This window comes from Haliotis rufescens, unplaced genomic scaffold, assembly GCF_023055435.1.
Source record: "Haliotis rufescens isolate VD_foot unplaced genomic scaffold, xgHalRufe1.0.p SCAF_8, whole genome shotgun sequence".
Lineage (NCBI taxonomy): Eukaryota > Metazoa > Mollusca > Gastropoda > Lepetellida > Haliotidae > Haliotis > Haliotis rufescens.
In genome coordinates this window covers 25692372-25718537 of record NW_025964372.1, presented here as the reverse complement: position 1 = coordinate 25718537, position 26166 = coordinate 25692372, and the positions used below count along the sequence as shown (strand labels likewise).

Below are 26166 nucleotides of genomic sequence, written 5' to 3'. Positions count from 1 at the left end.
ATGCACTTATATAGCGAAGTGCAAGCACGTGTGCACTCCACGATTGAACTAAAGTAAATATTTACTTAATTGCCACAGCTAATATTACTTCATCATTTGATATAACATCAGTGAATATTTTTTTTCGCGATGTTCTTATTCCACAGAAAGACCCTGAATTCTTTGCCAAATTTTAAGAAAATCTGGAGACTTTTAGGCAAACGTAAAAAAAGATTTTCTGGATTAAAATTAGAATTTTAGAATTATTAGAAGCGCTCATAAAATGTGTGCTATTGTTCTTTCTCCGCTTGCCCCGCATTACACCATGTATGCACATATGCATCTCAGAGTATATATGCCACGCCAGCAAACTCCCTAGCCCTCTACTGATCCGTAGCCCCCACAACACAAGTCGCGGTTATAACCCCTGCGTGTATCCGTACTTGATGCCGTTTACCATTTCCGCTCCTTCCGCAAGCCTTATTTCTCATTAAAAGGGAGGCAACTGTTGTCGCTGAACGATATGTCAGTTTCGGAACTTGTTGGCTGGAAGATTCAAGAAGTACCTCTAATTCGGCAGTATGGCCGCGAATGGTTCGACGTGTCGGCACACTTGCCAGGAACTTATTGTATGGATGTTTATAACATCAACTTTGTTGATGTGCATTTTAAATATCGCTGATATATGTGTGGCGGAAGACACTTACAGTGAGAAACATGAACGATCTCCACCGACAGTGTCAATTGCAGTGCTCGTCCGCAACAAAGCTCACACTCTTCCGTGGTTTCTGGGGCAATTAGAAAAACTGGATTATCCGAAACATCGGATTAATCTGTGGTAAGTACACATTTGAGTTAGACGACCTCAGTACGACATGGCGAATGCCCTGTTAACGATGGCAGTGTATTTGCATGTAGGAATCTTGAGTATGTACATTTTTTTTAACTAGGCACCCTCCCCCCCCCCCCCCCCCCCCCCTCTCCACGTCCTAACATCACCAGTCCGGATCGACTAGTTCCATCATTTTTGATACTTTTTGTATCATGTGTTTTCAAATAGCTACTGTCTGATTGACCATCATGATGATGATGATGATGAATCTTCTTAAGATTGAGACTTTGTCAATAATTAAATCATAAGTAATATTACTTCTGTTTCTCGAGTGACTATCCTTTCATTATTTCATTGAAATCAGGGTGCACTTAAATAAGACCCGTGAAGATCCGGGGTAGAATAGGTCTTCAGCAACCCATGCTTGCTGTAAAAAACGACTATGCTTGTTGTAAGAGGCGACTGACAGGATTGAGTGGTCAGGCTCGCTGTGTGGATCGATGCTCATGATGTCAATCACTGGATTGTCTGGTCAAGACTTTATTATGTACACACTGCCATCATAGAGCTGGAATATTGCTGAGTGTGGCGTTAATCAACAAACAAACAAACAAAAAGCACTTAAATAAAATATAAAAAATGTGCATTATTCGCTACACAATTTGTATTTTTAGCCCCCAAATCAAGTAGGGTTTTACCTTGACCTACAAATCTAGGGATTCAGGGGAAACCCAATAATTAATTTCAAGTGTCCTCACAGGAAATATTAGGGTCTTCAAAATAATGAAATGGTGTAGAGTACTGAACTGCATGATTTTGATTATTGCTTTAATTACAGAACCTTATATTTCTTGTCAAGAATTGGATACAGTGAGTTTTTGTGTGCGTCATTCGGGATGCAATATATTTTTTTTTCTGCATCCATTCCATATATTTCTGCACACTGGATGCACATTTCTGTCCACTTGAAATACATGATGCTAGAAACGGCAATCCAATAAACAAACACTTACGAGCAATCCAATCTAATCTGGTGATATGAGAGCTTGAGAAACGCCCTTCCAAAATGAAGCTTTAGTTGTTTAATTGGTCCAGGATATTCATCACAATAGAATTGACGTAAGTATAACACCCTAGGTAATGAGACATGCTGACTGCCATGCAATAATGGCTATCATGATTGGTTAATCATTCTATAAAACAATTAATCTGTTCTCATAATCCTGGAACAAAACTCAGAGCTCCAGACAACTTTTTGAGCAACTGAGTTTTAACTCTAGGGTTTCTATCTTAATTGGGTTATTACATTTTTCATTGGGTAACCAGTATTTGTTCACTCATCTATTCATCACTCTGTTGGGTTTTTCCGCAAAATTAGTGAACATTTTAAGATTTAAAAAAAAATGAACTAATGTTTTAGATGTATATAACTGTTCTAAATATATAGACTTAACTCGGACTTCAGAAATTAGCTGCTGAAAAAATTTCTTGGGTATTTACACGTGCTGTTTTTATACATTTAAGTTTTTAATTTAATGCATGCGTTTCTGTAAGCAAGTTCATTGAAAGTAATTGGGTTTTGAATATTTTTTGGGGGTATTTTATGCAAATACGCTTCTTAGCTGTAGCTCTGTAAACTAATTTTACCACTGGCTTTACAGAAAAAAACACAAAGTTGTATGTTTTGAAGCAGTGACCCCCTAAATTTCAACCCCCAACCCCAAACCCCCAAAATATTGAGCATTTCTGTCCCTAATGCTCTTCAAACCACCACACAATCATACAAGATTTTCTGTAACAAAATATAGCTAGAAATATATATATATTTTTTACACTGTATGAACTTTTATCACAATGTGTTATTGTGTCCCTTATCACTGCTTATGGTAAGCATGGATGATCATGATGATTGATACTATGATAGTCACATTGTTCCACATCATGATCATGTTTGTAACAATACAATCTTAGAGTGCTGATAAATTAGTTATTGCTTTACAGAGCTCCAATAACCTGCATATTTGTTTAAAATACTCAAAATAAATCACCATTGCTCATTAATTTGGAGTTGCTTGCTTATAAATACACATGCATTATTTCAAAACCCCAATAGCTTGGCACCACTGCGCATTATTACCCAATGTAGCCTTTTCATCCTCCTCACCTGAATAAACTTAGTTAATGCAGTCATGAACTACTGCTGGGAATAATGCACAAATGTTATGTCTGATACGTTTTTTGCTGTTTAGAGCTTATAAAATATACATGTTAGGGGCAGCACATGAACAGAAGGTCCGGTGAAGATCCGGGGTAGAATAGGTCTTCAGCAACCCGCGCTTGCCGTAAAAGGCAACTATGCTTATCATAAGAGGCGACAAACGGGATCGGCTGGTAAGGTTCGCTGACTTGGTTGATGGATGTCATCGATCTCAATTGCTCATGATATCAATCACTTGATTGTCTGGTCCAGACTAGACTATTTACAGACCACCGTCATATCACTGGAATATTGCTGATTGCGGCGTCAAACAACGAACCAACAAACCAACATGAACAGAATAAAATTAGAAGTTACTGAAACAGCATTTTAAGCAGAATTATTAAAAAGAATGTCTATTCATTTGTATATAAATATCCAATGGAGTGAATATTTTGACTACCCAAAGTTTGTATGTTGTTTAACTCTGCACTCAGCATTATTTCAGCTATATGATGGCGGTTTGTAAATATTGGTGTTCCAGCTATATGATGGCGGTTTGTAAATATTGGTGTTCCAGCTATATGATGGCGGTTTGTAAATATTGGCGTTCCCTGCCTTGATATTGCTGGAATATTGCTAAAAGCGGCATAAAACTATACTCACTCACTCATTTGGGGAAATGCTGAAGGGCAGACATAAATGAATAATTTGAAGTTAGACAGAACTCTATGGTTACACTACAAGTCACTAATGTTCACATTTCTTTCTGACTATGCACCCATTCCTTCTGATTTTCATATGGTTGAATAAAGGTATAACTTAATTCAACTTCAATGTATGAATGACCAGATTGTTTACTACGTGTATCTAAATACGTTTTGCCAGGGCTATGCTAAAAATGTTCCCAATCGGACATTTTGAGACATCTCCTGAGACCTACAGTGGGTACCCGGGTAGGGTCGAGTAATAGGGGTGTGGGTACCCGGGTAGTAAATTTGAACTCGTCCCAGCCCTAAATCTAGCTATAAGATGGCGGCCTGTAAATAATCGAGTCTTGACCAGACAATCCAGATTGACATAAATACTGATCCACGTAAACAGGATATGATGACATACAATCAACCAAGTAAACTCGCAGGATCCCCTGAACAATTTTAGCTTGTTAAGTCACCTTACCGTATATATCAATGTAGGAGTAGACCATATATATTTATACCTACATATATTTCAGGTTCCGAAGTGATCACAACATTGACAATTCATCTGCCATGCTACAGGAATGGATAACTGCAGTTCAGCCCTTGTATCATCGAATTGACGTTAAGATTGATAACACTACTGCTAGTAAGTAGCAATATGTCTGGAATAAGATCAACAACTAGAATTTCATTGAGTTTCACACTTGTGGCCAAGCAAAAGCTCTTCTTTAAGTTCATAATCTGATACTCTTGCAATGCTGTCTTCATCACATGATTCTTCTTAGTGAAGCAAATCATCAAATTATGAAATCTATTTGTACAGTCAAGATGATAAAGCACTTGAACTACACCCTAATTTCTTACCTGGCATCCAAAATAGAATTAAATTGCAATTTGGGATTTGAATGACTCTGATTTTATTTATCAGGTATGCATAGAAACAAGGACAAAACTAATAAAAAGTAATGAATTAGGCTTAACGAATGTAACGAAATAAACAGTTGTGTGACCAAATAAACAGTTGTGTACAATGAACCTGGGAAAGCATGTCTCTACATAAATGTATTCCTTGATGAGTAAAATACTGGAATACAGTATTTGACTACCTTTGGACTTGGAATATTTTAGGATTTTTTCGTTGTTTTAAAAAAATAAAAAAATAAAAACGAAACATGAAAAACTTTATGATGATGAGGCCGATGCCTGAGAAACACATTTATTATTTTTTTAGCCTTGAGTAACCATAGAAACAAGGGCAACACATTAAAAATATTTTAAGAAGTTTAATCTATTTTCTTTTTATCAGGATACCCAAATGAAAAGTCCAACTGTGACTGGACTGAAGAGAGGTTTGACAATGTCATTCAGTTGAGACAAGAAGCCCTTGACGATGCTCGGAATGTGTGGGCCGACTATCTGTTTGTGAGTACTATATGACAAGGGCAGCATTCACAAGGTCACCGTTAGTGGAGTTCCGATAACTTGAAATTATCGAACGATTTCGCCCCTCTCTTATCCCTGAGAAAATATTTTTATCTGAGTTTTTTTCACTAATTGTCGTACTTGGAGAAAAAGCTCAGTATCTTTTCTTCAAAAAGAAAGGTTACAACTAAGTATATATTTTTTAATTTGTTAGGTGTGATCTAGTTTTACTGAACATGCTGAAGTTAAAATTGAAAAACAATAGTGCTAAACGATTAATTGTTATTATAGATTGGTTGGGAAATTGTGATGATAGATTGGTTGGGATGAGCCAATCATTAATTATGATTGTACAACCACTTGCTCTTTGGTACAAACAAACAAACAAACAAACAAACAAACAAACAAACTGTGGTGGTTGTTGACAGATGCTGGATGCGGATGTGATGCTGGAGCACAACCAGACCCTCCAGCTGCTGATGGCCCAGGACAGGTAGGTTCTACACTAATTATGCTGACCCATTGTATGTATGGAAATACAGCACAGTTAACCTGTGAATAATGGTTAAAATTCTTGTTTACTCTTTCATGCATATGTTTAGTAATATTGTATAGTGAAAAAATTAGATTGAGCTAATTAATTTAAAAAAGCCCAGTTTTTTTCATGTTTGTATCTCCATTCTATCATAATATATACCTGGATCCATTTACATAATTCTAAAAATACCTGTCCAATCAAATTACAAATTGAAACCAGCTGTCAAGAAACAGTTAATGGCATTAGAACTCTTTTGTCTTAGTAATCACAAAAAACATCTTTTCTATGAGGAACATAATTTATGTTAGTCTCCTGATGCAATTAATGGTATCCTACAGTTCCTCCATCTTGTACCTTCAGAACAGTGATCGGCCCGATGCTGAACACCAGCGTTGACGGCATCTACTCCAACTTCTGGGCAGGGATGAGCAAAGATGTGAGTCACGAAGCTTCTCTACTAAAAACCGCCTCGGTGGACTAGTAGAGCGTCCCCCCGGAGAGCGGAAAGTCTGGGGTTCAATCCCCGGCCGCGTCATACCAAAAGATGTTAAAAGTTGGTACTTGTTGTTACCCTGTCTGGCACTTGGCATTTAGGGCCTAAAGCAAGGACTGGTTGGCTCGGAGGCAAAATATGTTAAAAGTTGGTACTTGTTGTTACCCTGCCTGGTGCTCGGCATTAAGGGGCTAAAGCAAGAACTCGTCTGCTCGGAATCAGTATACTGTGTCTTAGTGGGGATATTCATGTTAAACTGCGGCATGGTACATCAGCGGGCTAGCACTATATAATCGGCACTAGTCCAGACTAGTACAAGCAGCCTCACAAACATGTGCATGCACATCGCTATATAAGTGCAATAATCTTGGACGCGACGTTAAACCCCATTTCACCTCACCTCTCTAGTGAAAACGTACATATTGCGGGACATGTACTGCATGCCTGTGTGTTGAAACTAGTGATGCAACAAGGATACCTGATATATCGCTCACTCACTCACTCACTCACTCACTCACTCACTCACTCCCACATCAAACAGACACACTGTGATATATCGGAAATACTGTTCAAAGCAGTGTTAAACCCAACTCACTCACTCACTCACTCACTCACTCCCACATCAAACAGACACACTGTGATATATCGGAAATACTGTTCAAAGCAATGTTAAACACAACTCACTCACTCACTCACTCACTCACTCACTCACTCACTCACTCACTCACTCACTCATCAAACAGAAATCACTTACAAATAAAGTGGTAATGTCTGTGTCTTGCATCACCTGCATCACGTCACTTTCCTCCTACATTAAGCAACCGCCTCCATGGTAGAGCGTCCACCCCGAAAGCAGGTCTTGGGTTCGACCCCCGGCCGCATCATACCAAAAGACGTTAAAAGTTGGTACTTGTTGTTACCCTGCCTGTCGCTTGGCATTTAGGGCCTAAAACAAGGACTGGTCGGCTCAGACTGTGTCTGAGTTGGGTATTCATGTTAAACTGCAGCATGGTTTCTCGGGCTAGCACTATATAATCGGCACTTGTCCGACTAGTACAAGCAGCTGCACACACACACATGCATGCACGTTGCTGTATATAACTGGAATACTGTTCAAACCGGCGTTAAACCCAACTCACTCACTCACTCACTCACTCAATGTTTTGTCTTTCAGGGGTTTTATAAAAGAACACCGGAGTACATTCCGATAGTTGACCGAGAGAAGCTTGGAGTGTTTCCTGTACCCATGGTGCACTCTGCCGTGTTGGTCGACCTCCGGCACAAGGTCACAGAACAGTTCTCGTACTCTGCACCTCCCAAAGATTATAACGGCCCCACTGATGACATCATTATCTTCGCACATACTGTCAGACACGCAGGTAGGAGGATGAAGGCAGTTTGTTTGTTTGTTTGTTTGTTTGTTTGTTTGTTGTTTAATGCCGCTATATGATCCACGCAATTGGGATACGATGGCATGCATTAACCAAGTCATCAAGCCTGACCTACCGATCCTGTTAGTCTCCTTTTACGACAAGCATAGTCGCCTTTTACGGCAAGCATGGGTTGCTGAAGACCTATTCTACCCCGGATCTTTATGAGGACAGTAAACCCTTCGAAGGCTTATAGCTGCTTGATGATCAACCTACATAAGATAGCTATTCTATACATTGCAAAGAACATGTAGAATAAAGCATGGTTTATTTTAGCATAAAACATTGTTCTATAATTTCTGCTCGCAACTTGATATCGTAAAATGGGAGATGTTGTTATTGAGAACCTTGCTTGTCCCACACATAGTTTTCTCAAATATTTTCTGATTAATAAATTTCCGGAGGTCTGTATTCTGGATAAGCTGATTTCGACTGTACATGTTTTGATGAAAAAAGGATCTTTTGCATCATATTTTAACACCAAACCCTAAAAATCTGTAAACCTTGCTATGACAAGCTATTACTTGCTATAATTAGACATGCTAATAGTGGCTATTTAGTGATTATTTTAAGTTACTGATTTTTGGTCTCAATTATGCTGGTTATTTCTTATCTCTCTTAATCCAGTGTATCCTAACATCTGTCATCGACTCTTGTTTGTTTGGCCAGGTATAAGCTTCCATGTGATGAACTCGGAATACTTCGGGACAGTGCAGGTGCCCATGGATGAGTCGTACTCCTTGGAGTTTGAGAAGGACCAGTTTACTCACACAAAGCTGGAGGCTATGGGTGAGTGTTCCCTGTATCATGTCAAACCCCCATAACCCAGACACCTTTATTCTGGATGTTCAGTGAGACCCCTGTAAGCCAGACACTTTTAGTCTGAATGAATAGTAAAAACCTCTGTATTCCAGACACCTTTACCCCGGAGGTGCAGTAAAACCCCCATAATCCAGACAACTGAATTGTGATTGTACAATGAAACCCCAATAAACCAGACCATTTTAGTCTAGATGTGTATGGAAACCCTCGTAATCGAGACACTTTTATTGTGGATGTACAGTGAACCCCTTGTTATCCAGACACCTTTATTGTGGATGTACAATGAAACCCCAATAAACCAGACCATTTTAGTCTAGATGTGTATGGAAACCCTCGTAATCGAGACACTTTTATTGTGGATGTACAGTGAACCCCTTGTTATCCAGACACTTTTATTGTGGATGTTCAGTGAACCCCTTGTTATCCAGACACCTTTATTGTGGATGTACAGTGAACCCCTTGTTATCCAGACACCTTTATTGTGGATATACAGTGAACCCCTTGTTATCCAGACACCTTTATTGTGGATGTACAGTGAACCCCTTGAAATCCAGAACCTTTATTCTAGATGTACAGTGAACCCCTTGTAATCCAGACATGTTTATCGTGGATGTACAGTGAACCCCTTGTAATCCAGACATGTTTATCGTGGATGTACAGTGAAACTCCCATAACCCAAACACCTTTAGTCTGGATATACAATGACACCCCATATTCCAGAACCTTTATTATGGATGTACAGTGAACCCCTTGTAATTCAGACACCTTTATTATGGATGTACAGTGAACCCCTTGTAATTCAGACACCTTTATTATGGATGTACAGTGAAACCCTTCTCATCCAGACTTCAGTCTGGATAGTGAGTGAGTGAGGGAGTGAGTTGGGTTTAACGCCGCTTTTAACATTATTCCAGTTATATCACTGCATGTCAGCTTAATGTCGTAGGAAAGCCCGAAGTGATGCAGGTCTCAGACATTTACCACTTCGGTGAAACCCACGAGCACGGGTATGGTGCTGACAAACCTAGAAACATAATTGAAGCGAACTGGGGTTCGAACCCACAATCATAGGTTTCTGGCATGCCCAAGGGACGCAACTCTGCACAGCGAATTGTGGCACCTTGGATGACTGGGCCACCCGTGCCCCCCAGTTTGGATAGCTATTATATGTGCTAGTTACTGCACAGTGTGGAAGCTCACTACTTACTATTTATGAACTGAACTCCATTTATAACCATTATACTTACTGGTGTACTACTGGCTGTTATTTTGAGACCATTAAAAAATAATTAGAACACTGTTAACATGACAACATATACCCCACTTTTGATAGGGATATTTTCTTCAGCCTTCCATGATACAGAGCTCCAGATAATTTTTTTACCAATAGTTTTTACTTGAAGGTTTCTACTTTAATCGGGTTATTACATTTTTCATTGGGGAACCAATATTTTTCCACTCATTTATTCATCACTCTATTTGTTTTTTCCCAAAATGAGTAAGCATTTTGAGATTATTAAAAAAAATGAAAAAATCTTTCAAAAACGGTTCCAAATATAGGCTTGATTCAGAAAGTAAATTAATTCGTAATTGGGTTTCGGCGATTAGTTCCATTGTACACATGCTGTAAAAGCTTCATTGGCTTTTTACGTGTGTTGTTTTTATACATTTGAGTTTTCCATCAAAAGTGAAAGTAGTTGCGTTTTGAATAGTTTTTTTTGGGGGGGGGGGTATTTTTCGCTAACACGCTTCTTATCTGCAGCTCCGATGATACACAAAACTGACGGTTATAGCGAATTTAAAGGGACCACTTATTGTAGTTTATTATAACCATAGTTCGTTGTACATATTATGGGCATATGTGCAGCATATATAAGCAAATGTCCGCGACCAAACAAAAGTTTGTTATGTCCGTCAATTTGATATAAGTATGTTTGTTATAAATGTTGTTTAATGTATATTCATATAGAATGACATATCTTATCATCCCTATCAAAAGTTGAGTAACATAAAATGCTACCGGACGGAAAACTGATGTTCTTGATTCTTGGCAATATAATCGCTATGTGAGATGCTCAGTGAGATGCTCTCGTGTATATTGTTTCAGTGGAGGGTCCCGAGCTGTATCACTCTCCCCACGTCTCCCTGCCTAACATCCCTGCAGATATGCTGGGATTCGACCAGGTAACACACACTCTACTCACAGGGAAACACTATCTGAATGGACCCGTGAAGCTCCGGGGTAGAATAGGTCTTCAGCAACCCATGCTTGCTGTAAAAGCCGACTATGCTTGTCGTATAAGGCGACTAATGGGATCGGGTGGTCAGGCTCGCTAACTTGGTTGAATCATGTCATCGATCCCAATTGTGTGGATCGATGCTCATGATGTTAATCACTGGATTGTCTGGACCAGACTCGATTTTTTTCAGAACGCCGTCATATAGCTGGAATATTGCTGAGTGCGGCGTTAAACAACAAACAAACAAACTATCTGAATGTCTCCTGGAAGTAAGATGTACGACTTTATTAAAAGTATTTTGGGCATGATACTTCCCATTTTCTTCCCATCATTTATAAACGTAAAATTAATTAACGTCAACAAACCGTCAACTGTAATTACAGCATGTTGATCAGACCTCATCTTGGACGTACGACTGTGGAATTGTACATTTCTCGACCTGATAACACACACTTAATGTCTTTTGCAAATAGGCTTAACGCCTTTATTAAAAGTATGTTGGGAGTGATGCTTCTATTCAAATCAACCGTATAACTCACATCACCATGACCCCACAACAGGAATCTACATCATGTAGATTGGGCCTCGTCTTGGTGATTTGCCTTGAAATGTTGTAATTGATGTGTTTAGTATTAAGTCTGTCAACTTTGCTTTGTCAGCTGTCGTTATTGATGTTTACATCGTTGACAGGTGTATGTGATCAATCTACTCCGCCGTCCTGAACGGAGGCAAAGAATGATAGCGACGATGTACGACCTCGGGATCCAAGTCAAGTTTGTGGATGCTGTCGATGGAAAGTGTGTATGATTTACGTGTAGGAGAAACCATGTCTCCGAGGGATAACTAGAGATTGTAAACCCTCACATGAGGGTACGGCCCCCTCGGGACGTTCCTAAATGTGAGGGTTTACAATCTCTAGTAATCCCTCGGAGACATGGTTTGTCCAACTTATAAACCGACAACGTTTTTAATGAAATAACTGTAATAAAAACTCTCAAATGTATAACCTGTATCGGAGATGAAATATCGCCTGCAGTCGTGAACTCGGTTCAATGAAACTGGTGACCTCAGCACGTGGGTTTCGCAACAGGTGGTCAGGTTTGCTGATTTGGTTGATGCATGTAATCATATCCCAGTTGCATGGATCGATGCTCATGATGTCAATCACTGGATTGTCTGATCCAGACTCGTTAATTTACAGACCGCTGTCTTATAGCTGGAATATTGCTGAGTGCGGCTTTAAACAACAAACAAACAAAACATGTTGAAAGGCTGGAGTGATTCCCTGATTCCCTTCTCCATTGTATGCTGGGGCGGTCGGGTAGCCTAGTGGTTAAATCTTTTGCTTGTCATGCCTAAGACCCGGGTTCGATTCCCGACATGGGTACAGTGTGTGAAGCCTGGTGTCCCCTGCCGTGATATTGAGCAATATTGCTAAAAGCGGCGTAGTGTATTCCAGACACAATATGGCTTGATAGGGTAAATTAAATGGCTGTTGGCACCTGTCTGTTCATTCTCTACATCTCCAGGGCTCACTACTGGGTAAACCTACACTAACCCTGTATCCATGTACATGGTTCGTTCCATCTCAAATTATGTTCCCTTGATTTCCTTTAGCTATTTTTTCATGTCCATTACGGGGGCACGGGTGGCCCAGTCGTCTAAAGTGCTGCGATTCGCTGTGCCTAGTTGCGTCTCTTGGGCACGCCAGAAACCTATGATTGTGGGTTCGAATCCCGGTTCGCCCCGATTATGTTTCTCGGTTTGTCAGCACCATACCCGTGCTCGTGAGTTTCACCGAAGTGGTAAACGTCTGAGACCTGCATCACTTCGGGCTTTCCTCCCACATTAAGCTGACACGCCGTGATATAACTGGAATACTGTTAAAAGCGGCCTTAAACCCAGCAACGTTTCAATGGTCAGTAAAATGTTAATGAAAATCAAGGGTGGGTAATTTGAGATCGCGAGAACCACGGGAATGGGTCCAAGAATTAGTATAGGTTTACAGAAATGTGAGCCTTGAAAATGTAGAGGAGGCTGTCAGTTAGAAATACAGCAATCGTCTTGACTTGTTGTGTGAACAGGTGCCTAGTCATCTAATGTGCCACAATTTGCAAGAAACCTGTGTGGGTTCAAATCTTAATTCACCCCGATTATTATCCCCCGCCGCGCGAAAGCGCGAAGCGGGGGATATAGTATTCACGACTTTCCGTACGTCCGTCCGTCCGTCCCACCTGTTTGTTGCCGCGATATCTCAAGAACTAAACACTGGATTGTCTTCATATTTGGAACTATGGTGTATATACAGACTCCGCAGACACCAGTCGGTTTTGGTGACCTTGATCCCATTTTCAAGGTCACAGCAGACAAATCTGCTTTTAGAGTTGGAAAACGGTGTTGCCGCGATATCTCAAGAACTAAACACTGGATTGTCTTCATATTTGGAACTATGGTGTATATACAGACTCCGCAGACACCAGTCGGTTTTGGTGACCTTGATCCCATTTTCAAGGTCACAGCAGACAAATCTGCTTTTAGAGTTGGAAAACGGTGTTGCCGCGATATCTCAAGAACTAAACACTGGATTGTCTTCATATTTGGAACTATGGTGTATATACAGACACCGCAGACACCAGTCGGTTTTGGTGACCTTGACCCCATTTTCAAGGTCACAGCAGGCAAATCTGCTTTTGGAGTTGGAAAACGGTGTTGCCGCGATATCTCAAGAACTAAACACTGGATTGTCTTCATATTTGGAACTATAGTGTATATACAGACTCCGCAGACACCAGTCGGTTTTGGTGACCTTGACCCCATTTTCAAGGTCACAGCAGGCAAATCTGCTTTTAGAGTTGGAAAACGGTGTTGCCGCGATATCTCAAGAACTAAACCTCTCGATTGTCTTCATATTTGGAACTATGGTGTATATACAGACACCGCAGACACCAGTCGGTTTTGGTGACCTTGACCCCATTTTCAAGGTCACAGCAGGCAAATCTGCTTTTGGAGTTAGAAAATGGTGTTGCCGCGATATCTCAAGAACTAATCGCTGGATTGTCTTCATATTTGGAACTATAGTGTATATACAGACACCGCATACACCTGTCAGATTTGGTGACCTTGACCCCATTTTCAAGGTCACAGCAGGCAAATCTGTTTTTGGAGTTGGAAAACGGCGTTGCCACAATATCTCAAGAACTAATCGCTAGATTGTCTTCATATTTGGTACTATGGTGTATATGGCAGGGGATATTTCGTCACTCTGTGACAAATACTTGTATTTCTAGGTTTGTCAGCACCATACCACTGGTGGGTTTCACCGAAGTGGTAAACGTCTGAGACCTGCATCACATCAGGCTTTCCTCCCACATTAAGCTGACACGCCGCGAAATAACTGGAATACTGTTCCAGCAGCGTTAAAGCCCAACCCTACAGCACATGTTCTGTCATTCAGTTGTAATGTTGGATCACAAGAAGTCAACACATGAAAGCGAAAAACATTGATTTCCATACAAAAAATAAACATCATTCATTGCCATGATTGCTTTGCTTTCTTTGGGGAAGTTTTACTAAGCTTTGTTACCGTTACCATGGTTACCTTATCTCTTCACATAGGCCTAATACAATGTTATATTCATATGACAGTGTTATCTGATGTGGGACATAATTGAAGACCATGGCTTCACTGATCGAAGATCTGGGTTAGAATTGGTCTTCAGCAGCCCATGCTTTCCATAAGAGACAACCAATAATCGCGTGGTTTGACTTGCTAACTTGGTTGATGCATTAATCCCAATTGCATGCTCATGATGTCGATCAGTGGATTGTCGGGTCCAAACTTGATTATTTACAGACCGCCGTCATATAGCTGTATTATTGCTGAGTGTGGCTTTAAACAAACAAACAACATAATTCTTTGCACACTGTGATGTGTTTCAGGCAGCTCAACGACACCTACATGGACAGTCTGGGTATAGATATGTTGCCAGGATACGCGGACCCATACTCACACAGGTAAGCAATGTTGTACTTTTTTCATGACCTGCATGATTTCCTTATAGGACATGCAAGTTCTGCAGTTACTTCCCCTAGCTATGACAGGATACACTGCCCATACTCACACAGGTCAGCAATTTTGTACATTCTTCATAACCTACATGATTTGCTTATATGATATGCAAGCTCTGCAGTTACTTCCCCTAGCTATGACAGGATACACTGCTCATGGGTTTGAATTCCTCATTCCCTGCTCTGGTTGTGCTTGTGGTTTTCACTAAGGTGCTGACAACATGTGGATCGTCTTCTCGCACTAAGCTGAAGTGCTGTTTTTAAACATAAATACTACAAAGTTGCTAAGTAAGTAGAAAGAAAGTACCTAAGCGTAGTACCTTCAGTTGATAATAAGTAATTTAGAAATTTGTTTCATTTTTATGAATTCAGTGAATTCAGTGATGCCATATTGAAACTTGATTCTTTAATTGCTGTTTATGTTTCAATCATATGCTCACTGCCAAAAGAAATGCTTACCATAGAAACATATATAAAGAAGTATGTACGTTAAGAAGAGATGTTTCCAATGTGTACCACTTAATGACAAAACAATCAGTCAAGTGTCACCACAGAGTGTCTTCATTCTTATCACGAATATGCTGCACGTGATTTCCAAACTTTACATGCTAATCCTGCACGAGACAAATGGTGCATCTTGAGTCATGGATCTATGACGTCACATGTGATGCGTTCATTAGCGTCGGTTCACACAACATAACAGTATGTTCGTTTGTGCATCAAACGAATCTAAGGTCTTATGAATATGAGTAATTCTTCATTTAATAACCATCATGTACGATATTTGTGTCTCTGTTGTCGATGAGTATAGTTTACAGTGTGGCAATGTCCAGATCAGTCCCAACTCAGAGCCTTGAGTGAAGGATTATCAACTCAACTTGTGGTGCGATGTTACTTGGATGTTTAAGGTGGCCATGTGCAAACATGTTTCTTCATTTTCCAGAGCGCTGACACTGGGAGAGATTGGGTGTTTTCTGAGTCACTATTTTATCTGGGTTGAGGTAGGATACAGTGTCTACCTGTCTGTCTGTCTGTCTGTCTGTCTGTCTTTGTCTGTCTGTCTGTCTCTGTCTATCTGTCTGTCTGTAATTTGTCTGTCTGTCTGTAATTTGTCTGTCTGTCTGTCTGTCTGTAATTTGTCTGTCTGTAATTACAGACATGATGGCTTTTGTCTTAATAATCACAGAAGATGGCAGTGTATCCAATGTTTCAGTAATCACAGACTAAAATGTCCATTGTTTCAGTAATCACAGACAGAAATATCAAATGTTGCAGTAATCAGACTAATGTATACACAATGTCATTATAATTTGATCTTTTCCTCCAATATGAAACCTTTCTGCATGAGGTGTAATTTAATGAGATTGAACATATTCAATGTTTCAGATGATGGAAAAGGGATATGAGCGTGTTCTAGTCTTCGAGGATGATGTCAGATTTGAAGCCTATTTCCGAAAGAAGTTTGCGTACATGCTGAAAGAAGCACAGGACTACGTGCCCAGCTGGGAACTCATGTACGTAGGCAATCTGCTTGATTGAAATGGATAAGCCTTCCATTTTATTATCCCCAACCACAAAGTGGAAGGGGGATGGATATAAGAATGGGTGCTGTCTGTCCTTCCTTCGTCTGTCACATTTCGTTTCCGGAGCAGAACTCAAAAACCATGAGAGATATCTTAATCAAATGTTGCACATTGAAAGGTCTAGTGGAGAACTGGTGCCTTTTGATAGTTTTTTTTTTTTTTTAAATTTGTTTTTCTTGTTTCCATAACAATGATTTTGACTTGGACTGAAAATGGTGGTTGTGCTCTTTCCCAAAGAAGATCTTGAAAACCGTACAATATTTCTTCACCAAACTTGGTACAAAGATAGGTCTAGTGGTACACTGGTGCCTTTTGATAGTTTGGGATTTATGAAAATATTTTTTGTGTTTCCATAATAACAACTTGGACTTGGACTGAAAATGGTGGTAGTGCTCGGTTCCGGGGGGCTTATGCCTTGCACACAACCAAACATGTCATGTTGGCAGGGGATATGAGTATTTCATGCTTATTTGATTATGTTTAGGTACATTTTATACTTTTTGTTCCTCTGCTCTGCCGTATGCAAGGGCAGAAAGAATCTGTGGTCTTACAAATAAAAATATAAAGGCCTGATGTGTGTTGCCCTGTTCCACACAGCGATCTTAGTGCGAAGTTGTTTGTAAGCCTGTGATAAAGTATGGGAGTTATGACCAACTTAGCACTAAGATCACTTTGTGGAACAGGTTCCTGATGTGTGTTGCCCTGTTCCACAAAGCGATCTTAGTGCTACGTTGATCGTAAGCCTGTGATAAAGTATGAGAGTTACGACCAACTTAGCACTAAGATCACTTTGTGGAACAGGTTCCTGATGTGTGTTGTAGCTACCTTGGCCGGAAGATTCTACAGAGTCGGCAGGAGTACCTAGTGAAGGGCACAGAGAACCTGGTGTGGCCCAGCTACTCCTACTGGACACTCAGCTACATGCTGCAGCGGTCCGGCGCCAAGAAGCTGCTGGACCAGAAGCCCCTCGGCAAGATGATCCCCGTGGATGAGTTCCTGCCCATCATGTTCGACAAGCATCCAGAGTACGTGGTCCTCTACTTCAGGCAGGACTCTGATGTGTCGCTGGTTTCTCATCAATGATGGGTTGTTTTTGTTTGTTTGTTGTTTAAGGCACACTCAGCATTATTTCAGCTCTTGGTTAAGGTGACGGTTGTCATATATGAATATGTTGTATAATGGATTCAGGAAATGTAGAACAAGGGTTTTAATTCACACAGAGCACATACATACATGCTTGCAGACATATTGGAACTCCCCCCCCCCCCCCCCTTTCTTACTCCCTAACTGAAGAGTACATTTTATAACATAAGCTGTCCGGAGTTATCTCCCCTAGACCATACCATCAACACATTAAGCCGCCCGGAGTTATCTCCCATAGACCACTACATTAGGTGTACATAAAGACATAACAGAATAATAGAGTCTAGACCAGAGAATTCAGTGATTGATGTCATGAGCATTGATCTACGTAGCTGGTATACGATGAAGTGCATCATAGTTTTCCAGTTATAAATTTACTGGTCCCCTGGACCGGCAGCAAGTAAAAATGCTTGTATATTCTATATTTTGGACTGATAGGGTTAAATTTTACCGTTAAATTCCTGGCAATTACTGGTAAACGGAAACACAGCATCAACCTTGTCATTGAATCTGACTGCCCGATCCTGTTAGTCTCCCCTTTCAACAAACATGGGTTGCTGAAGATCCTTTCTAACCCTGATCTTCATGGTGCAGGGATCAGGGTTCTGATCAATGGTGGGTTGTCCGATACGTGGATTTATTGTACATTCCCTTTGTCATGTGTTGTTCACAAACTGTTCTATCAATTTGAGGTCATTACTGCCGGGGTACGAGGTAACACAGTCACTGAAGGTGCTGCGGAGTGACTGTGGAGAGTTGTGTCCCTTTAGGAATGCCAGAATCTTATGAACCTTTGATTAATCATTATGATTCTTGGTGTGTCATCATACATACAGGGGCGGTTAAAGCGTTCACTTGTCACGCCAAAGACCCGGGTTCGATTTCCCACATGGGTACAATGTGTGAAGCCGATTTCTGGTGTCCCCCGCCGTGAAATTGCCGGAATAAAGCAGCGTAAAACCAAACTCACTCACTCATCATACATACATGCTATGCTATGTAAATTAGCTTAGAGTTATTCCCCCTTAGCTCTTTATTACTTCCCCTGTTCCACAAAGGATGTAAGAGCTGTGACTGTTGTAGCTCCCATCTATATATTACATAGACTTACATACCCGTGAAGATCCGAGCTAAAATAGGTCTTTTTTAACCTATGCTTGCTGTAAAAGGCGTATGTTTGTCCTATGAGGCGACTAACAGGATCGGGTTGTCAGGCTCTCTGACTTGGCTGATGCATGATCCAATTGCATGGATCAATGTTCATGATATTAATCACTGGATTGTCCTGTCCAGACTTGATTATTTACAGACCGCCATCACATAGCTGGAATATCGCTGAGTGCGGCGTTAAACAACAAACAAACAAACAAACATCAAATAAAAGAGGGTGGTGCCCAGTCAAGACGATCAGAGCAAGATATGTATTGTACTAAAACGGGTCTTACTTCGTGAAGTACATCTATTCACGTGAGCAGCTCCATTAAGAAAATGAAAAGATTTGCAAATCCTGCAATCGACTATGCATGGACTCATTAGTCCAGCCAAAATATAACTCCATAATTCCAGTCTAGTTCGGTAAGGGTGGAAACTGGGCTTTATAGTCAGTTATCTCCCTTGCCTAGGGAAGATGGGTAAAACCCCATTTCTCCTCACCTCACATAGTCTTACAGTAGTCATAAGAGTTCGAAATTAACATGAAAGTCAAGGGGTCAGTGGCATAACCCGGATGTTCAAATTAAAGGTTAACCGTAGGCAAAGACCTCAAGGACCACAGGATCCCCTTACTTTTCACAAGACCCGTAAGGATTCTGGGGTAGAATAGGTCTTCAGCAACCCATGCTTGCCATAACAGGCAACTATGCTTGTCGTAAAAGGCGACTAACGGGATCGGGTGGTCAGGCTCGCTGACTTGGTTGATGCATGCCATCGATCCCAATTGCGTAGATCGATGGTCATGATATCAATCACTCGATTGTCTGGTCCAGACTCGATTCTTTAATTGACCGCCATCATATAGCTGGGATATTGCTGAGTGCGGCGTTAAACAACAAACCAACCAACCAACCATCCAACTTTTCACAACTGGTCGTACTAAGATCTCTCAGTGGAAGTGGTCCCTGGAAAATGAGAAATTCAGCTCCCTAAAAAACCTATTCTGCTTGCAGGCATGACTGGCGCCTACAGTTTGAGCCTAGGAACCTGGTAGGGCTGTCTGCTGACCCGCTTCTCGTCTTCCCCACCCACTACACCGGTGAGGAGAACTACATCAGCGACACTGAGGTGTCCAACATCATCCCCACAGAAGACATAGAGGATAAACCTGGCGTGGACACTATCCCTACTATTGAGGACACGGCCAAGTGTAAACCCCCTGAATGTATCCACGATGAGTTTTGAGGAAAACAGTTTAGGAAATCACTTCATTTAGGTAATGATGAATCTCCATCCAGCGGATCCAGAACCATACAAACTATGTATTACAAAACATGTCACTAAGTCATCTGATGATTTCAAGAAAGATACCAATTAATTGACTTATTTTTGGCTAACAAACACAAATTGTATCCTGTCTTTGAAGGCATTTAGAAGTGATACACATAAGGAAGAGAATTTATGGATTTCTTTATTATGAGGAACACTACGTTTCTGTGTATATGCTTACTCCTTCATCACCGTAACATCACCTGATGAAGGAGTAAGCATATACTCCGAAATGTTGTGTTCCTCATAATAAACATAAAGAAGTTGACATCCATTAATTCTCTTCTGTCAATTGTATCCTGATATTATTCCATTCTTTTTCGTATTTTGTGTGCACTTGACTGGCGGGGGGGGGGGGGGGGGGGGGGGGAATGGATGCAGTAAATATATCACTGTCCAGTATTATTTGTACGTCCATTTGACCAGTGGACATCCAAAAGTTATTCAGCACAAATTTAAGACCAGAATGAATTTATATTTTTAACAAACTGTTCAAGGCATCTGTAGAATAATTGTTGAAAGTGTTATTCGCCGGATGCATAACATTACTGGTAAGCCAGGTTAGGTTGAACCAACTCACAAAACTTGTTTGAGACAAGTATGCAGTGAACAGAATATGGGCAAACCTATTCAGTGTGTTACAGGTAGAGTGGATGTACGCTTGTTGTGGTAGGTACATGAATGTCATGACGATGAAATTGACTACGCTCCGGTAGACACACGTGTTGCTCATAAGACTAATAAGAGGTCGGTGTGACATGTCGATATCATCATTCTTAGCCGAGAAATGCACATACACATCGTACCACTTGTCGAGGCCCAGCCGCCCCCCCCTGTCTTCATAATGGTACGAGCCAGTGGGTGGACCTCAAACATAGTTATTCTGGGTCAGGTCACAACTCAACTAGGGGCAGTCGGGTAGCCTAGTGGTTAAAGCGTTCGCTCGTCATGCCGAAGACCCGGGTTCGATTCCCGACATGGGTACAATGTGTGAAGCCCATTTCAGGTGTCCCCCCGCATTGATATTGCTGGAATATTGCTAAAAGCGGCGTAAAACCAAACTCACTCACTCACTCACTCACTCACAACTCAAATTATCTTGGCTTCCCAGTAGGTATTTCATATGTAGTCCAACAACCAATTTCACTTTTTCAGAGTCACCACTCACCAGTATATATAAAAGGGAAAAGAATCTCTTTTCAACTCTAAATATTTTGTATTTAGAACATGTAGAATATATATTGACTAGTGTAGATCTATAGCTAGTTAGTCTCTCATTTGTTTTAAGCTGTTCATCCGTCCATATTGACACTGTAGGATGAATATGTGATTTGTTAACATTTTAACCCAATTTGCTTTCAACAGCTACAATTAATAACATGATATATTACAGTAAATAGCATATGTATTACCAATCTGCCAAAATAGCTATTTAATAACATATACATGGTTGTCACTTTCTATATATAGTTTAGGAGGAGCAATCTGCGATGAATGTTATGTATTGTGATTTTGTGTCCGTGAATATTGATGTCCGAGGTTGATAGTTTGTTCTCTCACTGCCAACATGTTTTTTAACCAAGATGTCAAAAAAGATTCATTGTAGTCAAAATACTGTGTATGACATATTAAGCCTGTAGGGTACATGAAACGACCTCGATAGGATGAATGCTCATTAAATACTTTATAAACTTCCCAAGACAAAATCGTCACGCCGAAGACCCGGGTTCGATTCCCGACATGGGTACAATGTGTGAAGCCCATTTCTGGCGTCTCCCGCCGTGATATTGCTGGAATATTGCTAAAAGCGGCGTAAACTCAAACTCACTCACTCACTCCCAAGACAAAATAAAGTATACAATTGAAAATTGGATTTGACAAAGACTTTACAAACAATATCAAAATGTTCCTAGGCTGAAAATAGTCGCTGAAACTTTGCAAGCTCAAGGTCCAAAACACCACTATGGTATCAAATACATCACCAGCATTGTTTTAAAGTATTAGGATTTTTAATTTTTAAGAAAAATGGAAATAAAAACGAAATGTGCGGCACTTTCTGATGATGCCCGCGGTACCTGAGAACCAAGACTTTTATTTTTTTTAGCCCATAGGACAGCATTTATCAGAGCAGGACCCTTAATATGTTTACACAGGTATGTAGTTTAGCTTAGCTTGCTCAATCAGAGAAATGTGTTCATATATATACATGCATCAGTGTTCTATGGTAGAATTTATTCATTTGTGTTCATTTTATTTGACATTATGCATCTGTTCAGTGGTTATTGTCACCCTGTATTATTCTAGACTTCTCAGCACCATAATACCCGCGCTGTGGTATAACTGAAATATTGTTCAACACAGTGTTAAGCCCAACTCATTCAATCACTATGTAGTATTTTGTAGTTTCATTTACCAGGAATGGTGGGAATGCAAGCGTTGCACAAAGTAAGTCGCTGTACAGAGTTGCCTCCCTTAGCCATACCAGTAACTACTGTGCTTTTGAATCCAAGTTCATTAGTCTGCAAGCACCATTTCTGTTGCCATGGGTCTCCGAACTGTGTTACCTGGGACTTTCGGCCAACAAGCGGAGTCTATGATGTAACTGCTATACTGTTATAAATGGCCAGTCAATATAAACATCCCATTTTATATGTTTTTGGTATGTATTTCTTTGTTCATGGGGCAGTTGGGTAGCCCAGGGGTTAAAGTGTTCATTCATGCCACCGAGAGTTGTGCAGTTGCCCACATAGGTACAATGCAGCCTTAGAGATTCATCTTGTTTATCCTTGTCCTGCAATCTCATTAAAATCAGATCTTAGTTTTCGCTACCGCTAAACAAAGATCTGAGGACATCCCATTAAGGGTCACGTCAGAACGACCTTTCATCCGACCAATAAGAGCGTCGCTTACCAGATCATGAAAGTGACAGTCGGAATGTGATTTCTAATCATGCACCCTAGAAAACTTAAACACAGGGTATTCCGAACGATAGTTACTCGCCAATTTGAAATTAGTGCAGTAAAGCATGAGAAAGCTGCCTTCTGACTGGCTAATGTCGACATCTTCTCAGTCATTCCATTGGTCGGTCAAAGTTCGCGAAAGGTCGTTCTGACGTGACCCGTAATGGGATGTCCTCAGATCTTTATTTAGCGGTAGCGAGAACTAAAATCTGATTTTAATGAGATTGCCTTGTCCTGCTTCAGTGTGACAAAAATGTTTTCTGGGTTTACTTTTTCTGTCAGTTTTATTCATCTCCAATTGGTGGCAAGATTGAAGCTTTGAGAACTGGTTCAAATTTACAGCCCTCAAATGGTACCAGTCAGTGAGGACTACCAGCATTGAATTAAACTGATCCTCAGCACATTTGGTGGTCATTTACTAGCGAACAAATGTGAACTTTGAAGGCTGCAATGTGTGAATATTGTTACTAGTGTTGTAGAACCGTGAGACCTACTCGTTAAACCGCCTCTACATGTTCTGTGAGCAAAGTAATATTTCTTTGTTTGTTTGTTTGATAATGCACTGAGCAATATTGCACTGTATGGAGACGGCCTGTGAATATTCAAGTCTAGACCAGACAATCCTGTGACTGATATTAGGAGTAAGGATCCACGTTGTCAGGGTACATGCAATCAACCAACTCACCCAGTCGGACCACCAGATCCATATAGTCATCTCTTATGACCAATCTCATTAAAATCAGATCTAAGTTCTCACTTCCACCAAACAAAGATCTGAGGACATCCCATTACGGGTCACGTCAGAACGACCTTTCGCGAACTTTGACCGACCACTGAAACGACTTAAAAGAAGTCGACATCATCCAATTAGAAAGCAGCTTTCTCGCACTTGTTTCAATGTTGCGACTTCCATTTCAGACTACGCTTGAAAAATATGTTGACACAGTTCTTGATTAAAATTTTTAAAACTGAACTATTGAACATTCCGGAATGTCACTTTCATAATTTGGTAAGCGACGCTTTGATTGGTCGGATGAAAGGTCGTTCTGACGTGGCCCGTAATTGGATGTCCTCAGATCTTTGTTTAGTGATAGCGAGAACTAATTTTGAGAATCTGATTTTAATGAGATTGCACTTATGACCAGCATTGATTTTGAGGATCAATTATCACCTGGTTCCTATGGGGGTCACAAAGGCTTAATTGTATTTGTTGGCTTTAGTTTGAAATCAAAAGTAATGTTCTGATATTGATTTAAACGGTTGTACAGTAACGAGTGTTTCATTGTGGCATTACTCTGAGTGAATGAGACGATAAAACAGAGTGTCATGTGGAAACTTTTGAATTTTATTGTTTTTGGAGTCAGTAATCTTTCTGTGACTATTAAAATATCTTTAGCTTATTTTAAAAAATATAATATTTCACTATTCTTTCTAGTTTTGAATCATCTGATGTAATATGAATTCAGTAAAAATTCCGAAAATATTTCTCAGAATAATTGATCAGAAATGGTTCATGAAATGGATTAGGTGAACCATGTTGGGCTATGTTTTAATGTTACCGTAATCGATGTAATAAGCGCCCAGGGTGCTCTCAAAATAAGAAATAGGGGGCTCTTAGCAGTGTTCGAAATACCTGCCTGCCCGACCGTCCGAGACGGGTTGATTTCAACTCGGGCTGCCAGATTTTCAAATCCCCCTGCCCGACGGTCGGGTTATATTTCATATGTGAAAATATTCAAAATATTTCCCGATGATAAGCATTAATTCACATGTAAAGATGAATGAGAAAATGTAACCAAAAAGAAACCCCGTTAGCTTATCCTGAGAAACATATGATTATAGTGGGCAGGCAGGTTTTGGTCAGGGCTGGCAAGTATTTCAGCTAGCCAGTCCTGTGGTCTGGCTGAAATTTTTGGGAGTTTCATACCCTGCTCTTAGTAAAATATAATTTAGGTGAAAGTTGAAAGATCGTAAATTTCGTGGTTTATGCTGACAGCCTGAAATGATACAAAAGAAAAGTCTGTGCATATCATACACGACACATGTTTTTTTCCAGAATTTAATTGCCCGTAATTAAGGGTGCATATAACACACGAGTGCATATAATACACAATCAAATAAGTCTTGTGTACATTGATCAATCGGAAGGGTGCTAATAGGGATTGTTCACTAGCCAATATATTAGCAAATATCGTCGTGGGCGCTTATTAGAGCGGGGCGCATTTATAATGCACCAGATTCCATTCACCAAGTGGATGCTCACAGCACTACACTATTATTACCCAGGTCAATAGATCAGTGAGCACTCGATTTTCATTCTCAGCTCCCTGGGGAGTACACAACCCAAGCTGCCTGTGAGGCTGTGTGCTGGTAGTAGTGATAATAAACCAGGTTAGGGACTGGTAGTACCGGTTTATGATGGGAATAAGCCGGTGAGATTAGGTAAGGTATGTGTTTGTGATGTGTGTTTGTACTCTATGGGGGGTAGGGGGTAGGTGACAGCATTCAGAATTGATACAGTTCTATTTTTGCAAGTCTTCAGGAAGTACATCCACATATATATATACGACAGTCCAGACCAATCCCACTGTCTCAAAGTCTCATAAATTACCAGTCCCTAAGAAAAGGACCATTTAGGCAAGCAACAAAAAAGGAAAATTTAATTTCAAGAATTTTATAAAAGTTATAAGAAGTGTCCATTTGACTGTGAATTAGAATTATTTATAAACAAAATGTAGAACTTAGTCTTACATGAAAATTCATAATTTTATACAAATTTAAAAAAAAAAGAGCAATTTTTTTACTCAGTTATGCAGATTTTCTAAGAGATCTCTGGTCACATACTCAATCATGGTTTGATTTTGTCTAGAAAATCAAAGGTTTTCGGTCTTAGCCACCTTTGATCGTGTCATATCTTAAAAACAAATACCTACGGGTGATACTGATAGGAAGAAATACTTTTGTTCTCAGTGATATGAAACATGTACAATTACTTGCATATTAATTTAAAGGTAAACTCATTATGTTTTATTGTTACCTGAGCTGTCCTTTTGCCAAAGTGTTCTTCATTATTCTTAGTTAGTTGTTCTAGTAGCAGTTAGTGTTTGTAGTTTTTTAGCTAATTCTCTTGCATGCAATTATTGGTGCTTGCTTGCTTGCTTCCCTGCAACATGGCTATGAAATATCAATTAACAGCACTGTTCCGTTGTATTTGTTTTGAAATGGAGACACACATTTAGTTTGGTTTTGTGTTCATGTATGATTATTGAGAATCTGT

At 40.1% G+C, this 26166-nt stretch overlaps 1 protein-coding gene across 1 annotated transcript; it reads left to right on the top strand.

Moving 5' to 3' along the window:
• Positions 1–481: 481 nt before the first annotated feature.
• Positions 482–20282, top strand: LOC124118236 (inactive glycosyltransferase 25 family member 3-like). The gene is made up of 14 exons (XM_046480346.2): positions 482–817; positions 4243–4355; positions 5016–5131; positions 5560–5624; positions 6030–6105; positions 7337–7541; positions 8262–8381; positions 10522–10598; positions 11345–11451; positions 14594–14668; positions 15666–15723; positions 16109–16236; positions 17127–17330; positions 19614–20282. The coding sequence occupies exons 1-14, from the start codon at positions 561–563 to the stop codon at positions 19843–19845; spliced, it is 1833 nt and encodes a 610-aa protein (XP_046336302.1). The 5' UTR covers positions 482–560; the 3' UTR covers positions 19846–20282.
• The last annotated feature ends 5884 nt before the right edge of the window (positions 20283–26166 follow it).

Bases quoted from the DNA above. Each gene is read 5' to 3' on its own strand.
- LOC124118236 (XM_046480346.2), top strand. From the start codon at position 561: ATGGCCGCGAATGGTTCGACGTGTCGGCACACTTGCCAGGAACTTATT. The intron at 6,106-7,336 runs GTGAGTCACGAA...TTTGTCTTTCAG, and splicing joins GGGCAGGGATGAGCAAAGAT to GGGTTTTATAAAAGAACACC. The intron at 16,237-17,126 runs GTACGTAGGCAA...TGTGTGTTGTAG, and splicing joins GTGCCCAGCTGGGAACTCAT to CTACCTTGGCCGGAAGATTC.